Below are 22,886 nucleotides of genomic sequence, written 5' to 3'. Positions count from 1 at the left end.
ATTTACAAACTAATTTTAGTTTTAAAAATATTATTTTATTTATTTTATTTTTCATTTTAGAAATATTTAAAGACAAGTTTCTTTAAAGATGTCCAAAATAATTACTTCTTCTGTTAACTACTATAAATTGCATACTATAAAAAGATGTCCTAAGTAATTAAACCTTTGAATATGACGTAAGAAATGACATCAATTTAAAATCATGAATAAGATGTGGTCCAAACGTCAAAGCAATGAAGCTGACTTGACTATACTATATAAATTACATATAAATTTATAACTTCTTTGGCTTCATGCAAACTTGGTATATATACACCACAAACTTATATTTATATACGACAATTTTTGAGTGACGTAAGTAATGACATCAACTTAAATGGTCAAATCAATGACACCCTTCAAGTTCTTGCATATAAACTTACATATCCAAGGTATTCTCTTCTTAATTAACCCTATTTAACTATTCAATATTATCTTTGCTTCAATTAGTAGGTTTTTCTTTCAAGTGATTAGTTGAGAATGGGAGAAGAGGTGGTTTTGTTGGATTTTCAACCAAGTATGTTTGGTATGAGAGTTAGGATTGCATTGGCAGAAAAAGGTGTTGAGTATGTGTATAAGGAAGAAAACTTGAGGAATAAGAGTCCCTTGCTTCTTAAGAACAACCCCATTCACAAGAAAATTCCAGTTCTAATTCACAATGGAAAATCCATTTGTGAGTCTCTCAATATTGTTGAGTATATTGATGAGTTTTGGAAGGATAAAGCTCCATTGTTGCCCTTTGATCCTTATGATAGAGCTCAAGCTAGGTTCTGGGCTGATTTTATTGATAAGAAGGTAGTTTTTTTTTAAAAATTTTTTTTTTTAAAATTTTTATTATTATTAGTTTTAGATCGTTCTGTTCATGCCCATTTTACAGCCACAGTTTTGAACTTGTTTCGGGTAATGGGTTCTGCATATTTTAATATCACGTTTTTTCACAAAAAAATTTATGTAAAATTTATGCAACTGAGATTGTCAACAAAACATTATTTTTATTCTCACCTTTTATCTTTAATTAGCATGTAGAATATATCTCGATTTTTTTGTAAGTTAATCTGTTGGTCCATTTAATTTTGTCAAATTTTTAATTAGTTCTCTGTAATTGAAAATATCCTTATAGTTTAAAAATCTTGTAGTTAAATCATTCACTCACTAAGACCATTAAAATGTTGTTAATTTGTTTTGACGAGATATTATAACATTATTACATGATAATTACCTCTTAATATAGTAATCAATTACCTTTATTTTCATTTGTTTTAAATACTTCTAATCAAATATCTAATTTGATAAAACTATGCAGAACAACATATTAATTTAACTTTTCCTTTTTTTTCAAAACCTCTTTTATTATTTCCCAAACAATTATTTGTGTAATAATAAAATTGTCTTCAATGTATTATATATTTACACTAATTAATGTCTAAGGAAAGTATTTATGACGCAGGTGCATGAAGATGGGAGAGGGATATGGGCCTCAAAAGTAGATCAACATGAGAAGGCCCAGAAGGAACTGAAGGGAAGCTTGAAGCAACTAGAAGAGGTTCTTGGAGACAAGCCATATTTTGGGGGTGACTCATTTGGGTTTCTAGATGTTGCTTTAATCCCTTTCCATCAATGGTTTTATGCTTATGAGAAAGTGGGTAGTTTCAAATTGGACTGTCCCAAACTCATAGGATGGGCCAAGAGATGTTTGCAGAGGGAAAGTGTGTGCACATCCCTTGCCAGTGAAAAGGACATCTATGAATTTGTTTTGGGCTATAGGAAAACTCATGAGTTGGACTAGGAGACATCATGGGATATAAACTTGAGGAGAAACTGTCCCTAGTAAGAACTAAGGAATATGTGGAATCTGTTAAAGATCAACTTAGTGATAAGAGATTTTATGTTTAAATTTTGTTAGCATTGTTTTACAAGAAAAAGGAGTAAATTAGGAATATATGTGTGGGAGTTGTTACAAAACTCTTTGTAAATAAATTGGGATGTTTTAATACAACCAATTTTTTTAAATTAATAAAAATGATGTAAAGTGTGAATTTTTTTTTCTTTTTATCACTTTTATTTATTTTTTCTTCTATGTTAAATGACGTGTTCTTAACAAATAGATGATCTAAGTAGTTAACTAACTATTTCTTTTCACCAAATATTGGCTCAAGTATTTCAAATCATTTTGTAGAAATCAAAATAACTTTCAGAATAATATAATAAAATTCTATTTGCTGAAATTGAGGGAGATTTTGTAAAGTTTTTATTCAATTTTCTTTTTAAAAAAGTCTCAGTTTATCATGACTCATAATATATATAAAAAAATATTCTTACTAAATCCAAACATTTCGTATATATATTAAGAATTTTAAAATATATATATATATATATATATATATATATTAAAATGAAAATATAAATATTTTAAAAATCAAATAATCTAAAATTAAATGTTTAAATATTTAAAAAAAAATAGTTCCAAAACCCTTTAAATATAAAAGAATACAATAGAATTTTTATGTATTTGCACTTTTTTTTTGTATTGTGAGACAAGGTCGGTGTTAGTCAAATACGGAATTTCAAGTTGGTATGTCATATTGTCTGTCATACATTTGTGCTTAATAATGGAAGCTTGTAGACTTTTTAACCTAAATAAAATAAAAAACTATTTTTTAAAATAAGTTATTTAAAAAATAATTTATCAATATAAATTGTTTGGGACACTTAGATATCTACAAAACGTTAATACCAATGACGAGTTCCATGTATTGTAGTAAACGTCAATACCATTGATCACTTTCGCGGAGCAAATTTTTTCACACAAAATGTTAGCTTGGTTGACACCTTGTGTGTCGCGTCCCGCATGGTTGTGTTCAGGCTGAGCAAAAAACATCAGTGTATCTAATGTCTTCTATACTGGGCTTGTGAACTGGAAACATTAGGTCTTCTGTCGTGTTCCATGCATGCACAACTGCTCCGTTTCCCTGTGCTCAGGTACCCGTGAATGAAGGAATTTTAAAACTGTTTTTACAAAGAGACTCTTTCTCGTCTAGTAAAAATATTATTTTGAATACTTTAAAAACTGTGCAAGGTTGGCTCAACAAAAGTATTTTGTGTCTGAGAGTTTATCGTCTGAAAATTTTTTTTCTTAAAATAACAAGTTAAGCAAGTGTATTTTCCGTTTAAAGATAGTTGTAGTGAAAAATAAGTAGTGGACGAAGTTTTCAATATGATATATCAGCTAAACAAAAATTGCATCTGAGAAGTAGATAAAAAGTGCAAGGAGTTTTATACTGGTTCGCTCGACTTGAGCTACGTCTAGTCTCCTTCAACCGAAGGGTTCCACTAATCACAACGGATTACAAGTATTATCAACCACTTCTGGTTCGCTAACTTCACTCGTCAACGCTAGTATTCTTAAACCACTTTTAGTTCCCCAAGTATTATCAACTATTCCTGGTTTGCCAACTTCACTCGTTAGCGCTAGTATTCTTAAACCACTTCTGGTTCGCCAACTTCACTCGTCAACACTAGTATTCTTAAATCACTTCTGGTTCCCCAAGTATTCTTTCAACTAGCCTCTTCAAGCTTTACAACAGATAGATATTTTGAGTGTGTGTATAACTCTCACAGAGAGGATAGGATGGTTTCTACACTCGCTAAGGCACGCAACCTTAGTTTTTTAGAGATATGTGCTTTGAGTGTGTATTACTCTTACAAAGAGGATAGGATAGTCTCAACACTCACTAAGATAAGCTATCTTAGATTTACACAAATATACAAGACCGTACAGGAAGAGATATAAGTTTGCTTTTATGTTCGCTTTTGCTTATTGCTCGTTGCTTCTCTTCTCTCTTTTCTTCTCTTGTTAGATCTTAATATTTATAGTCTCGTGATAAATTTGCCCGTTGTTTAAATTTGAACGTGTCCGTCGGAATGGAGCTTCCCGTTGGTGCAAATAATAGTTCGTTCATGGCCATATAGATATTTCATTTAATGCATTTGATCTTGCATTAAATGTTTGCTTACTTAATCTGTGTTACGTGAAGTCTTTTGTGTAGTTTGCTCACTTTTATTTTTGACTTCAATCATAACCTAGGTATTTATGTTCTCTCTTCGCTAGTGTAGCTGTAGAGGCGTTGTCTTTTTATGAAAAGTAGGTGTTCTTTCTCTAACACACGCATGCTTTGACTTGTGGATACGCCCTTGTCTATCTTTCTTCTTTCTTCTCACAAATTTGATGACTTAGTGTGCTTTTCCATAAGTGTAGACGATATTTGATATCTCTTGTTGTGAATAGTGGACTTCAGGAACTTTTTAGTATTCTTCATCTGCATCTAGTAATGCATCTCAAATTTTAGTCTCCGCTTGAGAAGTAGACTTTGACTTTTCATTCCGTCTGGTCAATTGTGAAGATGGAAGACTTTAATTCCGTTTGGAATATTTTTTCGTCTTGTATTATCCATCGTTTGATACTTTGTTGACCTTCGTCTAGTTGACCATTAAGCTTCATCTAATGTCTGTATGGACTTCATTTGGTGCTTAACCAACTTTTTTCTTTTTCTTGATTTAGTCTTGTTTGATACTTGTTTTGGCCTTTCGTCTGATACTTCAGGACTTCGACTAGTAGTACGCCTTGTCTAGTATTTGTTGTATTTTTGTCTGGATTCTGATCAGGCTTAGTCTTGATGCTTGATCAATCATCGTTTGATGATTTGTATAGCTCAACCAGGCTTCATTTGGTTTGACCATAGTATGTGTAATAACACGTACTTCATTTTTCAGTTTTTTCTGTTCTTGTATTTATCTAAAACACTAACACACCTATTAGAAATAAAAATATATATTATATTTGTCATGTTCAAAACCTTGTTGGAGATTTCTTTGTCTGACTTAACACCAATTTTGGGAACGGCCCATTCTGGGCTACTAAAACACCCTTAATGAGCTTTGGGCCTTCTGATGTCATATCATGTTGTTTCCATGCTTTGGGAGCTCCTTTTCTTTGATAATGGAAGTCCATTCCCTTAATCTAAGGTATGAAAACTGGGGTGTTACAAAGAGTGGCGATTTGTCCGCCCTTGTTTTCCGACTTGGTAGTTGTTGAACCTTGTCATTTCGAGTAGCGAGTGTTCTTTGGGGATTCATCTCGTCCTCCTTATACTTACATGTACCAATGTGTTTTCAAGGATCATATAGTTTCAATTCCTTTTTCTTCTTTCGAATGTGAATTCCTAAAAGAGATTAATATAGCTCATACTCAATTGTGTCCTAATAGTTCAGGTTTTATGTGTGTTTTTCAAGTCTTATGCTCAATCTTGAATAATGAATTATCCTTGGGTAAGTTTATGCATTTTTCCCAATTGAAACTTGGAAAGCCATCCTATGGTTAGGTATCATTGAGTGGTAGTTCTAAGGGGGGACTTTTCTAAATTTTTGCTCATTCGTACAAAAATTTTAAAGAGGAGTTTTTTAGGGTTAGGCCTATGTTTGGTGATCTTATATCGGATAATATTTTCCATTTGAATGAGGAACCTAGGTTTCCTTTTTACCGGTAATTAATCTTAACCCTCAAAGTTTTCTAGTTTCTAAAGGTTTGTTTTGACTTCGTATGAGGAGAAGGATATAGATAAATTGCAATTTTTTACCTCAGCCTTTGGAAAGTAAAGTAGTGCTTTCACTTTCAAATTCAAAAAACGTGGAAGAGGATCTTGAAAGTGAGTATATATCAATGTGTTTCACCTTTGGGTTACTACTGAGTTCTCATATTCTTATGAAGTTTTCTTTTATATGTATGAATCATGGGTCGAAGTAAGTGGTGCGAGTTGAAGGCCAAGTTCAACATAGAGGAGGAAGATATTCTCGACATTGAAGAAGACTAGAGTAGTCTTCGACCTTAACATAAAAGGAAAAGGAAGACTGTTGAGGTTGTTAAGAAATCAACAATTGAGATTGTTGAGAAGTCAATCGGTGATCTCTCCTTTAACCCCAAGTCAAAGTCTATTATCGATATTAACCATTTATCGATAACTTCAATTGCAGACCTCCTTACTGAGAATGTTCAACAATGAGGAGATTCTTCTACTGATTCTGCGTAAGGGGTAAGTCATGTTTGAATATAAGTGTATATGCACACATACACACACACACACACACACACACACACACACACACACACACACACACACACATATATATATATATATATATGTAGAATCTTTATTTTGTATTCACCTACGCATGCGTGCGTGTTATCCTATGATAGGTCATGCCACCAATTTTTACCCCTCTATTAATGAATGTCGATACTAGACCAAGGGTTCCTTAGTCTTCTTCTACTCGACCACCAAGCCCTAACGTCGAGCCCACATCTTAGTCAAGGTGTATGTATCAGAGGTTTGATACAATTCAACCTTTGGCGAGGTTGAACCATGTGAGTATGTCTAGCTCCTAACGTAACTTCACTATGGTATCCTAACTTTACTACTGATAGCTTTTACAAGGAAAATCTTGTGTTTGTCGTGGATAAGGCTATTATCAAGAAGGTTGGTCTGATTGAAGGGCTTGATTCTGCTCAAGTTTTTTTGCAAAGATCAATAGCCATTATAGACCATTGGAAACGAAAGTGGTAGAAGAACATGTTCAAGTTAAAATTGAAGAAAGAGAAATTGAGGTGGTTGAGATCAAGAAAGATTTGGATAAATCAAAGAAGCATTCTTCGCTATAGTTAAAACCAATGACTCTTATGCTGCCAAGGTGGAGGAATTTTTCGACTAGGTGAGAATGGTGGAGAGTGAATCAGAGGGAAAGCTTAAAGCTTGCGAAGAGGGGATGACCAAAAAGTTTGAGGACAAAGTTAGGTCATATGAAGAGTAGATTAAAGCTCTTGAGGAGAGGTTGAAGATATCTAAGGAAAGGCATCAAAGTGATCAAGGTATTTTATCCTCCAATGCGATTAGCCAAAACCCCTTTATTTTCTTAGTGGGAAAAAAGACCGAAGTAGGAAAAAGAGTACATCACCAGAGTTTACATGCTTCAACTGAAATAAAATTTCAAATGAGTGGCGTCCCAAGTTCTTGGTAAAGGTTTACCTTTTAACTCTTCAAACTAGTATTCTCCATTCTATAAGCTTTCTAGAACTCAAAAAATCCTTTCCCAATTTGCAGTGAAAATTACCATCAAATGTGTTCTTTGTTGCTTCTCTTGTGGCTCCCCAAAACAAGTCTCCCTCTTTAAAGCATCTCGATTTTAACTTGGAATTATACTTTTGAGAAGCACAAAGTTTGCAAGCTTCTTCCTTTATCTTGTCATTTTCTCTAGCTTCTTCGAGGAGATCTAGATTATTCATTATTTCTTCACTGTTTTGTGCTTCATTGAAAGTAAGTCTCTTGTGAGATGGTTCATCTACTTCCACCAATATCATGGAATCAGACCCATAGGTCAATCTGTAAGGTGTTTCTTGGGTCGTTGATTAGGGTGTGAAACGGTATGCCTAGAGAACACTAAGTAACTCTTCCACCCACTGTTCTTTAGCATTTCCCAATCTCATCATCAACTCTAGAAGGATCACTTTCTTTGTTGCTTCAACTTGCCCATTGGTTTGCGGTTGTTCAACCGAGGTAACCTAATGGTTAATATCGGGTTGGAGTAAAAAATTCTCAAACTTTTTTATTAATGAACTGCCTTTTATTATTAGTGATAATGGTATATGGCAACCCATACTGACATATTACATTCTTCCAAGTGAATTTCTGCATATTTTGTGCAATGATCTTGGAAAGAGCTTTTACTTTAATCCATTTGTTAAAATAATCCACTACCACAATTAAAACCTTGAGTTAGCCTTTTGCGATAGGAAAAGGACCGAGTATCCATTACCCACCATGCAAATGGCCAAGGTGACTACATTTGATGGAGAAGCTCTAGAGGGAGTCGATGTAAATTGTCAAACTCTTGGCAAGACTTGCATTTATGTATATAGTCTTTACAATCTGACTTCATGGTTGGCCAGTTATTCTACCATCAATTTTGAATCACTATAGCATTTCACTTTCTTTTCTCAAATGTCTTTTGCCAACCTTAGGCCTGCTAAAAGTGCTTCATATTTTTCCTGGTTGTTGGTGGCATTGAACTCAAACTCTAGAGATTGCTCAAGCATGATGTTGTCTAGTCCTTCTAGTATGATTTCAACTCCACTACTGTTAACATTAGATGATCCATCTATGTGTAAGATCCACCATTGTTATACTGATTTAGGTATCAAACTGAGTTCAGCCATGAAGTCTACCAAACATTAAGCCTTCAAGGGGCCTTGACTTTCATATTAGATTCCATACTCAAATAACTCAATTGACAACACTACCATACATATCCTGCTAACTCTGGCTTTTGAGGATTTGCTTTATCGGATACTTTGTCTTAATGACAACCTAATGGCTCTGAAAGTATGGTTCAAGACATCGAGCTGAGGTCACTAGGGTCAATTATAACTTTTCAATGACTTGGTATCATTTTTATGTATCTTGTAGAACTCAGTTAATTAAGTAGATAGGAGTTTGCTTTCTGCCTAGTTTTTGCACCAGAGCAACGCTAATAGCATTCTCTGCCACTGCCAAGTATACCAATAAATTAGGTTGGTGGTTTGGTTTGCTCAAGATTGGTGGAGTTGATAAAAAAACATTTGAATTTGACAAAAGCTTCTTCACATTGGTTGGTCTAACAAAATTCTCTGGGTTTGCGGAGTAAATTGAGCATTGGTTTCACTTTTTTTGCCATCTTCAAAATGAATTTGGAGAGTGATGTCAATCTTCCTGCCAATTGTTGTACTTTGTTCAATGATTAAGGACTTCTCATCTTCATCAAGGCTTCACATTTGTCAGAATTGGCCTCAATACGCCTATTAGTGATCGTAAATCCAAGAAATTTCCCTTCTTGTACTCTAAACACATTTTTTTAGGTTCAACCTCATGTTGTGCTTTTGAACTTGTTCAAATACTTCAGTTAGATTGTTTACGTGAGATTCAATGGACATAGATTTGACCACCATATCATCTACATATACTTCAACATTTTTGTTGATCTGTTGGTTAAAGAATTTGTCCATCAATCTTTGATAAGTGGCCCTAGTATTTTTGAGACCAAAGGGCATAACTCAATAACAGAAATTGGATTGGTCAGTGATGAATATTGTATATTCCTCTTTAGTAGATACATCATGATTTGATTATAACTAGAATAAGTGTTGAGAAAGCTTAAAATGGCATGACCAAATGCTTCATCTACCAATTTTTCAATCCTAGGCAATGGGTATGTATTTTTCAGGCAAGCTTTGTTAAGATCTTGTAGTCAACACACATGCGCCATTTCCCTATAGACTTCTTGACCATGACTACATTGGCTAACCATGTCATGTACTTAACTTCTTTAATGAATTTGGCATCAAGTAATTTCTTGGTCTTGGTCGCAACAACTACCTGACGTTCCCTACTGATCTTCCTGTTCTTTAGAGCTATGGGTTTTACTTCTTTGTAAATTTCTAATCTATGACAAATAAAATTTGGATCTATCCCTGACATATTTGCATTAGACCAAGAAAAAAGGTCAGCATTTTAAATAATCATAGCCATGATTTTACCTCTCAATACAGAATCAATATGTTTGTTGATCTTTGTGCACGATCCTGATTGCTTACCGATTTGAAATTCCACTAATTTGTCAATGGGACTCGGCCGATGATCATTGATGTTTGACCTAGGATCTAGTTTAGCCATTCCGATGTTAGCGACACAAGCCATCATGGGTGGAGGTCGAGTCATTGGCTCGATGTTAGGACTTGGTGGTGAAACTTTCAAGCTTTTTGCATAACATTGTCGAGTAATTTTCTGGTTAGCCTTTATGGATGTTATTCTTCCATCTATGCCTAGGAACTTCATGGTTAGATGAGGCATTGATACAATGGCTTCGAGTTGGTTTAATGTTGGTCATCCTATAAGTATATATGTTATAGGACGTGTTAGCCTCAACCAATAAGTATTTAACCATGATTCTTCTTGCATTGGGTGGTATCCCAAAAGTTGTCAACAATTCCGCATAGCCACGAGTATGCACTCGTTCACCAGCAAAACCAATTAAAGGTTTTATGTATAGTTGGATAAAAGTATGTGGAATATCCAATTTCAAGAACGTTGGCCAGTAAAGCACGCCAGTCAAACTTCCTTGATTAATTAAGGTTTTATGCACCTCCTAATTGGCCAATTCCACTACAATAACCATTAGATCATCTTGATTTAGGATGATAACAACGTAGTCATCATCGGTGAATGTGATTGGAAATGTAGATTGGATGGGAATAGTTAATGTGGAACTGATATTGTTAATATTTCATAGATGCCTCTTTCAAGTCGAGTTGGTTGTTCCCCCTCCTGCAAATCCTCCAGCAATGGTGTTAATTACACCACGGAGGTAGGTACCTTCTTTATTTTGCTCACTTATTTGTGACTCTGTATTATTAGTGATCTGATGTTCTCTTGAGGATTGGTCTGACTAAATTTTTGGACCTCTATCGCTCTTGCGACCATAGCCTCAACCTCGATAACCACCTTGGTGTGATGGAGATCATTGAGTATAATGTTGGAGTTGTCAGGCCTAAATCAATTCTTCAATTCGATCCTTTGATGTCCGACATCCCTCCATTGTGTGACCATAATTTTTATGATAACGATAGTGTTTGGACTTAATTCACATTTTTGGGATTATGTTTGGGTGGTGGTAGGGAGATCAACTCTACATTGTTAGCGTCTTCCAAGAATGGACTCGAGGTGCATTTAATGGAGTATAAAAGTCATACCTAGGACCTCATCCTCGACGAGGTTTTTGAATTGGACTTTGCTAGACACCTTTAATTTGTCATTATGCCTAGAATCACTTCTACTAGGTGTTCACCCAGACTTTTGTCTCGAAACTCGGCATGTTCCTCCATTTGAATGCATCCTGCTGCTCGTCCATGAAGTTCGTCCATATTAACAGGTTGTCAACGACATAGGCTGTCTACAATTGGCCTTGGCTTAAGTTCCATGAGCATGGAATGTAAGGCAACCTCAAGATTAAGATTACGATTTTTTATAGATACACTTGCAAAGTGCTCCATAAACTTCCTTAGGGATCCATTGTCTCCTTATTGCAAGTTGGTAAGGGCTTCCATGGTGACATGATGAGGTCAACTTGTTGCATACTGGATAATGAATCATTGCACCAAGGTCTCAAAATTGTCAATAGATCTCGACAACAATTGTGTATACCAACTTGGTGTTGATCCTTTCAATGAAGTGGGAAAGACATGACACATGATGGCATCATCATTGGTGAACAAGTTCATTTGTATGATGTAAGCGTCTATGTGTTTGTCTGAATCTGTCGTTCCATCATAATGTTCAATGTTGAGTGGTTTCCACCCCAATGGAAGGGCCATCCACACAAAAAGATGTTATTGGACTCCTATTGTACCTTGATTGTGTTGGGTTGGTTCATGGATGTTTGTTGGACCTTGACAGTGTTGAGTTGGCACATGCGTAGCTTCATTTGTAGCATAATGTGTGGTTGATAGAGAAGGAGAATGATGTTCCTCCTCCTAGTGATGATAACTTGCTTCATTATGCGGATGTCACTGGTTAAGTTGGGCTTGGATATGCACATTCTCAGTGTGGAATGCTTGATGATCAATTTCATATTGGCGATGCATGGGTTTTAAGGCTTCAGTGTTTTGTTGTAGCATGAGTTCAACTTACTCGAGTAATTGTCTTAAGTGTTGCATTGCCCTCCATTCTTGATGTACTTCGATTTACTACTCTCGTACGTCACACTTTGGTATGGCTTCGGTTGAAACCATAGGTGGTCGAAGGAATGTTTACTTTGGCCCCATAGTGGGTACCAAAATGTTCTTACTAGGAATCACTTGGTTACTATGGTAGTCCAACGAGGTTCTTCTCTCTTCTCGTAATCTAACATCAGAAAGTGTTCTCTCCTCCTCCTCCACTTTGGGCTAGGATGGTACCTGCAAAAATAACCTTAACGATCAAGTTAGTCTAATATATTTGTGATATATTCTAGTATTATATTATACGTATCTCTTCCCTCAACCGTAATTAGACGTCCATTTTTGATAAAATAATCTTTGTGATCATCATATTGTGATTATTCCATAACCAAACTACCTTTTTTGACTAAGTTTTATTACCAATGTGTTATACTGATATTATTGGTAATTTATGTAATCAAATTTATATCGGCATATTACCTTGATAATATTCATAATTGAGTTTACGTTTTTTTACCAGGTCAATACAACACATAAGATGATATGTCATATAAAAATAAGATTAAAATTTATCAAAATGTAAAAGATAACCAACGATAATATTTATACCAATAAACGTATAAGAATGACAATATGTAAAGGTTTTCGTGCATATTTATGGTGTACATGCACGAATATATATGTTGTTCCATAAAAGTTAATTTTAGTTAAAAAATTATTTTATGTACTTTATTTTTATTTTAGAAATATTTCAAGACAAGCTTATTTAAAGATGCCCAAAATAATTACTTCATCTGTTAACTACTATAAATTGCATACTATAAAAAGATGTCGTAAATAATTAAACCTTTGAATATGACGTAAGAAATGACACCAATTTAAAGTCATGCATATTCAAAGCAATGAAGCTGAATTGACTACTGTACTAGTAAGGGCCTTCGGCCACCATATAGCGAAACCTTATCGGCCATCGAATGGCTGAATCTGGTGGCCGATACCCAATCGGCCACTAGGATCGGCCTACACTCAAAGCATTGCCCTTAATCAATAATTAAGGGTTAATCACACCCATAAACCGATTAGGGCATATTACCTAACATGGTAAACATGTTGTAGGGCCCATAGGGATCAGGGCCCATAAATGTCAGTATAAATAGCTCATGTCACGAGGTAACGTCACTGTTCATTAATTACCATCGATATTTGTGCTTGTCCTGACTTGAGCGTTGGAATGCCTTTTGCAGGTGCCCTCCCCTCCACCGGAATATTCGATCGGAGCTCTCGTTCGGCCTTCGGAGTACGAGAAGACTTAGTGTGCCCACCAGATAGGTACATTTGGCGCCCACCGTGGGGCCGAACCGAGACAGTTGTGAAGATTAACTGAGCAGAGTAATGGCGATAAATATGAGAACAAACACACAGGACCACCAAACCGAAGAGGAAGAACATGTTGAGGTAGTTGATAAAACGGATCTTTCTGAAGCCGTTCGGTTGTTAAAACAAGAAATGGAGGTTATGAAGCAGCAACAAGAAAAAGATGCGAGGGAGCTTTCGGCCTTGAGAGCCGAAAATGAGGCATTAAAAAATCAAGATCCATCGTGGAAACCTACTCAGGCCACAAACACACAAACCCAAGGGTCGTATCAATCCCATGCAATCCACACCTCAGCCCCTCATGCCTCGGCGGTGGCACCTGAAAAGTCCCCTTCGGCCCTACCCACAGTCGGTCGTCCCACAGACTTGGCAACTATCGGATCGCACCGACACCCTTTCACCCCCTCTGTTATGCAACTTCCCCTAATGGACAATTGGAAGTCTTTGCCTATTGATAAAAATGATGGTACAACAGATCCTGATGAACATTTGGATGTTTTTCTGATGCAGGTAACTTTGAGCACCACGGACGACGCTGCTTTGTGTTGGATTTTTCAACATCCCTCAAAGGCAGGGCCCTGAGTTGGTTCACTCGGCTCCTTCCCAATTCTATCGATTCGTTCAGCACTTTGTCATCCCAGTTCACCATTCAGTTTGCAACGAGTCGTCCTCACAATTTGACGTCTCTATCGCTGGTAGGCCTTCGACAAGACAAAAAAGAGTCGCTCCAGACTTTCATGGATCGATTTAACAAGGCAGCCCTTAAAATCTGAGACCTCAATCCCGCTGTTGCACTCCATCACCTCACTACGGCCTTAAAGCCCGGACCGTTTGTCAATAGCATTTGTAAAAAACCTCCTTCAGACATGAATGACCTATGGAGGAAAGTTGATGAATATATGCAGATGGAAGAGTTGGCAGAATACCGTAATCAGGCTCGGGCTGAACCAGCAGGCAAACCCAAAAAGCAAACAGAGCCACCATACAGGGGGCGAGGCAAGGAGCTAACCCTTCGAGACCGACCTACACGGGGTCCGAAGTACTCTCACTATACTCCCCTAAATGCAAGCTGAGCTGCGGTACTCGAACAAGCGCTGACATCAGAAGTGTTAGCGGCTCCGAAGAGAGCATCAACTCCCCCTAGGGCTGATACCAACAAGTCTTATAGGTATCATCGCAATCGTGGACATTCCATTGAAGAGTGTGCTGTTTTGAAAGATTGGATTGAAGACCTCATCAAGCAAGGACAACTCCAAAATTTCATAGATCGGCCAAATGCACCTCGACATCGCCCCTTGTACCAGTCTCAACAGTGAGATCGACCTGAGCGCTCAGACAGACATCAGCGCGAGCACAGTCGATCGAGAGATCAAAAAGAGGAGCCTCAAACGTCACATCGGCGTGTCATCAATACGATTGCTGGAGGCTTTGCCGGGGGAGGGTCGACTTCGTCAGCTCGGAGGAGACACCTGCAAGTGGTCAGATCGATCAATAGCGTAGAACAATGTCTAAGTCGGCGAATGCCCACCATCACATTTACTGATAAAGACTTCTGGGGCATTGACCCAGTTCAAGATGACCCAATGGTCATCAGTGTGGAGATACACAATTGCATTGTGAAGAAGACATTGATAGATCAAGGCAGTTCGGCCGATATTCTATACTGGCATACCTTCAAACAGCTCGGCATCCCCGAGGAGGAGCTGACTCCCTATAACGATCCACTTGTCAGCTTTGCAGGTGAAAGGGTCAACACTATAGGATCCATCAAACTTTCCACACGATTTTGCTTTGATGAAAAGGAGTATCGGGATATCTAGGTAAAGTACATTGTTGTCCAGGCTAACACGTCATACAATATATTGCTCAGTCGACCTTTGTTGAATGTTTTAGGAGCCATCGTGTCGACACCGCATCTTGCTATGAAGTTTCCATCGGATAAAGGAAACACTCTCACCATCCATGCCGATCAAAATGCAGCTCGAGAGTGTTACTTTGCGAGTCTGCGTGTACCCCCAATTGATGAAAAACAAGCAAAGTCAAGACGGGTTCACGTGATCACTCCTCAATCCTCAGAATCGGCTTCACCATGCGACCTTGACCCAAGAATGAATGACGAACGGGCTGAACCGATAGAAGAAAAGGTTCCGGTACAGATCGGCTTGCAACCATCTTAGGTCACTTACATCGGCATTGGTTTGTCAGACACCGAAAGGTTAGAGTTGAGCAAAGTAATCGCCTCAAACAAAGACCTGTTCGCATGGACGCCGTCAGACATGTCGGGCATAGACCCAAACTTTATGTGCCATAGGTTATCAATCTGCCCGGCGGCCAAACTAGTCGCACAACGAAAGAGGAAGATGGGGACGGAGAGAAAAGCTGTTGTTGAATCAGAGGTAGCTAAGTTGTTGCAAGCTCGTTTCATTCGAGAAATACAGTACACCACCTGGCTAGCAAATGTAGAAATGGTCAAAAAACCCAATGGCAAGTGGCGAATGTGCACAGACTACACCAATCTTAACAAGGCTTGCCCAAAGGATGCCTATCCATTACCCAATATCGACCGACTGGTCGATGGAGCAGCAGGCCATAGGTTGTTGACTTTCTTGGATGCTTATTCGGGCTATAACCAAATCCGGATGCACCCACAAGACGAAGAAAAGACAGCCTTTATCATTGATTCAGAAAACTACTGTTACTGGATGATGCCGTTTGGTCTAAAAAACGCCAAAGCAACGTACCAACGGCTCATGGACAAAATTTTCAAACATCAGATCAGAAAAAACCTTGAAGTTTATGTTGAAGACATGGTTGTTAAGTCAGATGACCTCAACACTCACAAAAGTGATCTTCAAGAAGTTTTCAAACAGCTTCGACAACATGACATGAGGCTGAACCCTAAAAAATGTGTTTTTGGTATAGTAGGGGGCAAATTTCTCGGATTCATGCTATCGGCCATAGGTATTGAGGCCAATCCGGACAAATGCCAGTCGGTGATCGGCATGAGAAGTCGCATAACATCAAAGAGGTCCAAGTGTTATCCGGACGGCTTACTTTCCTCTCTCGGTTCCTTCCTTGCCTGGCCGAAACGGCAAAACCTATCATTGGACTGTTAAAGAAAGCCAGTAAGTTCAGTTGGATGACAGAGTGTGAAGAATCGTTTAAATCCCTCAAGCATCGACTTGGCTCGCCCCCGATACTTTCAAAACCCGATCCACGCCTCGACATGGTGGTATATTTGTGTGTCTCCAATGATGCAATCAACGTTATCTTACTCCAGGAAAAAGAGACCTAAAAGCCAATCTACTTCGTGAGTCGGATGCTTCAAGATTCCGAAAGAAGATACCAACTTCTTGAGAAGATGGCGCTTGGTTTGATTCACACAGCGCGACGTCTTCGATAGTACTTCCACAGCCATAAGGTCATAGTGCAGACTGATTGTCCAATTGCCAAAGTACTAAGAAAACCCAAGTTGGCAGGACACATGATGGCCTGGTCGGTTGAGTTATTGAGTTCGACATATCGTTTGAACCGAGAGGTCCGATCAAATCATAGTGCCTAGTTGATTTCGTTAATGAGTTGCAACCAATCGGACATTTCAAAAGCGATCAATGGATAATTCATGTTGACGGTTCATCTAACAACCAAGGTAGTGGAGCCAAAATAATCCTCGAAGGACCGACAGGATTGGCTCTCGAACAATCTCTTCGTTTTGCTTTCAAAGCTTCGAATAATCAGGCCGAGTATGAGGCGCTTTTGGAAGGATTAAGGTTGGCTCGAGAAGTGGGCATTCGGAGGCTGCTATGTTGGACCGATTCGAAAGTTGTTGCCGAACAAGTCAATGAAAACTTTCAAGTTAAAGATGTTCAGTTCTTGAAGTACTATCACACCTTTCAAAACATGTGTCAACATTTTGATGAAGTAATTATGAAACAAACTCCTCGCGAAAACAACGAAAGGGCTGACCAGTTAGCCCGATTGGCAGCCAGCAATCGCAAACCCGAACAACTTCGAACCACCCTCCACCTTGAGCTCTCCACCCCAAGTGTCGATACCGCTGAATGTTTAACAGTCTCTGAGCAACCAAAGACATGGATGACCGACATACTACATCTGATCACTGAAGGTATTGAGCCAACATGTCCTTCAGAAGCTGAGAAATTAAGAACTCAAGCTGCGAGATACTCAGTGGTGGGAGGGGAACTCTATCGAAGAGGATTCTCATCTCCACTACTCAAGTGTCTAAACTCTGAAGAGGCCAGTTACGTGTTGAGAGAAGTTCACGAAGGAATTTGCGGTTCTCACTCGGGAGGAAGAACTCTAGCTGCAAAAATACTTCGGGCCGGCTATTATTGGCCGACACTCAAAACTGATTGCATGGAGTTTGTCAAGAAATGTATCCAGTGCCAAAAGCATGGCAACTTGATCCACGCATCAACCTAGCAGCTGCAGATCATCAATGCACCATGGCCGTTCGCCCTATGGGGAATGGATATACTAGGACCATTTCCAATCGCCAGGGGGCAGTGCAAGTTTTTGCTAGTTGCAGTTGATTATTTCATTAAATGGATTGAGTCCGAACCTCTTACTACCATCACAGCAAACAATGTCCAAAAGTTCCTTTGGAAGAACATCATCACACAGTTCAGAGAGTATAGGGTGATCTAGTGTGGAGAGTACAGGGTTCGGCAAGACGTAATCTAAGAGAAGGCAAGTTGGGAGCTAATTGGGACGGCCCATTTCGCATTCGACACAACCTTGACAATGGCGCATATAAGCTCGAAGAGCTCTCGGTCAAGGTCGTTCCAAGAACGTGGAACTCGTCTCATTTGAAGATGTATTTTAGTTAAATTTCTAAATCCTAGAGTAATTAATGTACACGCATGGTGCACTCTTTTCCTTGATCGGTCTTTTTTCCCCTTATAAAAAAGTGAAAAGGGGTTTTGACCGACAAGGTTTTTAACGAGGCACCCATTAATGAAAAGCAGTTCGACTCAATCCGCTTGTTTCTACTTTATATTATTGTGCAAACAGGCTTCCCTCCCGAGTTAATCAACTCGGGCACGGATGCGCCTTCGAAAAATCACACAGGCTTCCCTCCCGAGTTAATCAACTCGGCCACCCGGACTTGCTCAGAAAAGCAAGCATTTCTGAGTGACCCCACTCGGTCTTGCCCAAAAAAGCAAGCATTTCCGAGTGGCCCCACTCGGACTTGCTCAGAAAAGCAAGCATTTCTGAGTGACCCCACTCGAACTTGCTCAGAAAAGCAAGCATTTCCAAGTGACCCCACTCGGATTTGCTCAGAATAGCAAGCATTTCCGAGTGACCTCACTCGGTCTTGCTTAGAAAAGCAAGCATTTTCGAGTGACCCCACTCGGACTTGCTCAGAAAAGCAAGCATTTCTGAGTGACCCCACTCGGACTTGCTCAGAAAAGTAAGTATTTTCGAGTGACCCCACTCGGACTTGCTCAGAAAAGCAAGCATTTCGAGTGATCCCACTCGGACTTGCTCAGAAAAACAAGCATTTCTGAGTGATCCCACTCGCCCGTGTTGAAAAAGTAAACATTTCGCTGTACCTACCTGAACAGAACACGAACGAGTCAATCGGTATTCTCTCGGCACGAAAATCAAGTCTTAGTTTTTATCCAACGAGTTCATTCAGTTGATACAAACGCGTTACTTAAATGTCCATTACTTAACAGTGGAAGTTTCATACATCATTCAATCTTGTTCATCTATGATTACCAATAATATTCCGATTAGCAAAAGATACTTCATTAAGAAAACAATGGCTCTAACGGCCCCTACAACAGCAAAAAAAAAAAACTAAAGAAACCCTACTAAACATCCTTTTCAACTTTTGACTACCCTATTTGTCTTCGAACAGCCACCTAATCCTCGGGATTGCCGACAGGTTCCTCATGCACCTCAGAGCCATCATTCACCTCCTGTTCAGACGTTGGTTGTTCTTGTTCGGTCTCAACATCGTCGTCGGAGGCAATCTGAGTGTCCTCATCGGTCTGGGGGGTAGCATTAGGTTCAGTACTATCGGGTTGCACTCCCTCGGGCATCTCCCTGAATGACATGAAAGACCCTTGGTAAAAATTGCAGGTCATATCAAACTCGAAGTCTTCCCAGAACTGACCAAAATGCTTAGCCTGCCGAACAGCGTGTTAGAACCCAGCTTCGTGTTGAGCGACAATTCTTTCCTTCGCCTGCTCCTTTAGACGGTTATACTCAGCCCGAGCCTCCTCCGTTCGGCGACGCTCTTCATTCGCTGCCTTCTGCAAATCCAGACGAAGCGTGTCATTTTCCCGCCTGACTGTGTCTAACTCGGCAGCGAGATCATGATTCTTTGCTGACTTCGTGAGTAGCCAAAAGGGCTTCGGCTGCAGCCTTCTCGGCTTCTTCAGCTCTTTGTCTCAGGCGCACTACCTCACCGATAGGCTCCATCACTAGATGGTGAGCGAGGGCCAAAGAACGTGCCTGCACCTCACAGAAGTACTTCCATTTGGTTATGGTATCGTGACTGGCCAAGAATTCCTGCCCAAAAGCTGACACGGCATCAGGCCGAATCAGGGCATCGGCCGACACATCATCACCCAGAAAGGCGCGAGACATCAAAGGGGGTGGCACCACAATCACCGTCCGATTTGGCGATGTCTCGGCCACATGCTTTGCCTTCTTCGGCTGCTCTTGTCGTTCTTCAACGCCTTTTCTTTTGTGACTCTCTTTCTCGGCCCCCTTTCCTTTTTTGACCTTTCACTTCTTGTGGTCCGGGGAGGGTGGCACTCGGTCATCTTTTTCAGGACGCGGGGTTTGGGCAATGTTTGAAGTACCAACACCACCAGCTTCTTTAACGTGCTTAACCCGTTCGGCAAGCAAGTTCTAAATGTTGAACTCGTCAGCACCGCTAGAAACCATGATTCCTGCAAAAAGGATTAAGTAAACATCAATAGGAATTTAGCCAACGGCCGAAAAAAGACAGATAACATACCTATCAGGTCGTTCTCCCATCGAGGAGATTCAACCTAGTTAATCAGAGATCGGGTCGGCAAACGCCGGGGAAGACGAAGTAGTAACTTTAAATCCTTCCGCTCTTCAGCCGAAAGCATCTTCTTCGGCACCACATCATATGGCCGAGGGGCACGTGTCCAGTATAAAGGAAATAAACTCCTATGATCCTCGTCAAAGAAGAAACGTCGTCCATTCGGGCGGATTGTCACTCGGAAAAACCCAGCCATAAAATTTTTATACGAGGATGTAAAGCTATCCAGCAGTTGCTGATCCCGCACTCAGCTCAATGACAACCACTTAGCTAATGTCGAGGGCCTAGACGAGTAAAAATAGAGAAAAAGAAGTGGTGATGGATTAATATAAAGACATTGGCATAGATGTTTGAAACCCTGTAATTGGGCCCAGTTATTCAGATGTAATTGAGTAGGAGCAACATTTAAAACCTTCAATACTCCCATCGTGAACTCATCAAAGGGTAATTTCACTTTGAGATCCCAAATGAGGCAGTCATATATGCAGAATGACTCCATTTTCGCGCCGTGTTGGTCGTGACAAACTGTATCAAGGTTCAGAAAAAGCATTATTTCGGCACGACCGAACTCCAATCGAATACGAATCCTCTTTAGCATTAAAAGTTAAGCAGTTGGTGTACTCCAAGAGGTTGGTGATCATAGTCGTGTCTTGATAGCGTGAATAGTAGGATGTCACTTCTCCATTCACCCACTCATAACCAGGCACCTCAGACGGACCATATTGTTGCTGATTCGACACACGTTTTGCTTTGGGTTGAACCTCGAGACTCCCACTGGTGGAAGCTTCACCTGATGATGCGCCGTTGTCAGACCTTTCGGCATGCCCCGAGGATGATTGGTACTTGGACGATCGGAGTCGCTGGACGATGACCCCTCGGACGATGATGACCGAGAGCTATCAATCGAAGAGCTTTCAGAAATGTTCGCCATACTAACAAATACTTACCGAAGTTCGCGACACAAAGAAAAATTGCTTGGCACTCTTGATTCGGTCTCACAGTTGTTCGGCTGACACCTTGGCTAAAAGCAATACGCGTGAGGCCCTACCACTCCAAGCTATATATAGGCAAGGAAAAAGGCGCGAAATTTCAAATTTTAAAAAAAAGTAACCGTTTGATTCTCAAGATCTAACAGTTACGATTGTGAAGACTGTTCGCCTTACCCTTAGGCAACAACCTCCAATTACCCTTGAAGAAGGTTCGGCCTTCTCCAAGGCTGGGGGGCAAGTGTACTAGTAAGGGCCTTCGGCCACCATATAGCCGAAACCCTCCAAATCTGGTGGCCGACACCCAATCGGCCATCAAGATCGGCCTACACTCAAAGCATTGCCCTTAATCAATAATTAAGGGTTAATCACACCCATAAACCGATTAGGGCATATTACCTAACACGGTAAACATGTTGCAGGGCCCATAGGGATCAGGGCCCATAAATGTCAGTATAAATAGCTCATGTCACGAGGTAACGTCATTGTTCATTAATTATCATCGATATTTGTGCTTGTCCTTACTTGAGCGTTGGAGTGCCTTTTGCAGGTGCCTTCCCCTCCACCAGAATATTCGATCGGAGCTCTCGTTCGACCTTCGGAGTACGAGAAGACTTAGTGTGCCCACCAGACAGGTACAACTACTATACACATTACATATAAATTTATTACTTCTTTAGCTTCATGCAAACTTGGTATATATATAAATTATACGACAATTTTGGAGTGGCATAAGCAATGACAACAACTTAAATGATCAAATTAACAAAATTTGTTATTAAAGATAATTATTTAATGACAATAATTTAATTACCGCTATTTAATTATATAATAAAATTATTAATGGCTAATATATAATAGTCACTAAAAATATTTTTATATTACACTAAAGTTTACTATTAGCGACAATTATTTATTGAAAAAAACTTAAGTCTCACATCGATTTGAGATAAGATAATTAAATAATAGATAAGTGAGTAATAATTATCACCTTATAAGTTGATTTTATAGGGTTGAGTTAGACTTTTAATTCACTATTCTAAATTAGTATCAAATCACTCACTATTACCAAGTTCAATAGTGCTATAAAACAATTAGATAGCAACTTTTACCTAATAAATCTCACATCTGTTAAGAGACAAGACAATTAAAAAAATAAATTAAAAAATATATATAGAAGACAATTCTCATCTTACGAATCTCATATCGACTAGAGATAAAAAAGTATATAAGTTATGAATTTAGAATAGGAAATTATAGGAATAAATTATTTAAAGTTTTACTAGCAAAAGATAAAAGTCACTAAATGGATAAAAAAGAGACAATTGAAAAAAAAAAACTTTTAATAGCCTTTAAAATGACTACTAGAATTGTCACTAAAAAAAATAAGTTTTTCCAACAATTAAGTAGGTCTTTACCAGCATTTTATATAAATTCTGGTAATAGTATTAGCGACCCTAGATATACCAGCCATTATTTAAATGCTAGTAAAAAAAAATAATGACCATTTATATAACCTTAAAGAATAAATTAATTGCCACAAAAAATTAATTTTGGTGTAGTGACGACACCCTTAAGGTTCTTGCATATAAATTTTCATATCCGAGGTAATCTCTTCTTAACCCTATCTAACTATATTCCA

General features: G+C 38.8%; 2 protein-coding genes across 2 annotated transcripts; both read left to right on the top strand.

The window, feature by feature from the left end:
- Positions 1 to 454: 454 nt before the first annotated feature.
- On the top strand, positions 455 to 1,862 carry LOC109789893 (putative glutathione S-transferase parC). Its single transcript, XM_020348939.3, has 2 exons — positions 455 to 834; positions 1,487 to 1,862. Exons 1-2 carry the CDS (start codon positions 520 to 522, stop codon positions 1,823 to 1,825), a joined length of 654 nt encoding a protein of 217 aa, XP_020204528.2. The 5' UTR covers positions 455 to 519; the 3' UTR covers positions 1,826 to 1,862.
- A 13,624-nt stretch (positions 1,863 to 15,486) lies between these two features.
- On the top strand, positions 15,487 to 17,653 carry LOC145950434 (uncharacterized). The gene is made up of 2 exons (XM_083061522.1): positions 15,487 to 16,126; positions 16,860 to 17,653. Exons 1-2 carry the CDS (start codon positions 15,487 to 15,489, stop codon positions 17,651 to 17,653), a joined length of 1,434 nt encoding a protein of 477 aa, XP_082917648.1.
- The last annotated feature ends 5,233 nt before the right edge of the window (positions 17,654 to 22,886 follow it).

This window comes from Cajanus cajan, chromosome 8 (assembly GCF_000230855.2).
Source record: "Cajanus cajan strain Asha chromosome 8, NIPB_CcT2T_4, whole genome shotgun sequence".
Classification (NCBI taxonomy): Eukaryota; Viridiplantae; Streptophyta; class Magnoliopsida; order Fabales; family Fabaceae; genus Cajanus; species Cajanus cajan.
The sequence above is the reverse complement of the archived record's forward strand: the minus strand, read 5'-3'. Positions and strand labels throughout refer to the sequence as shown.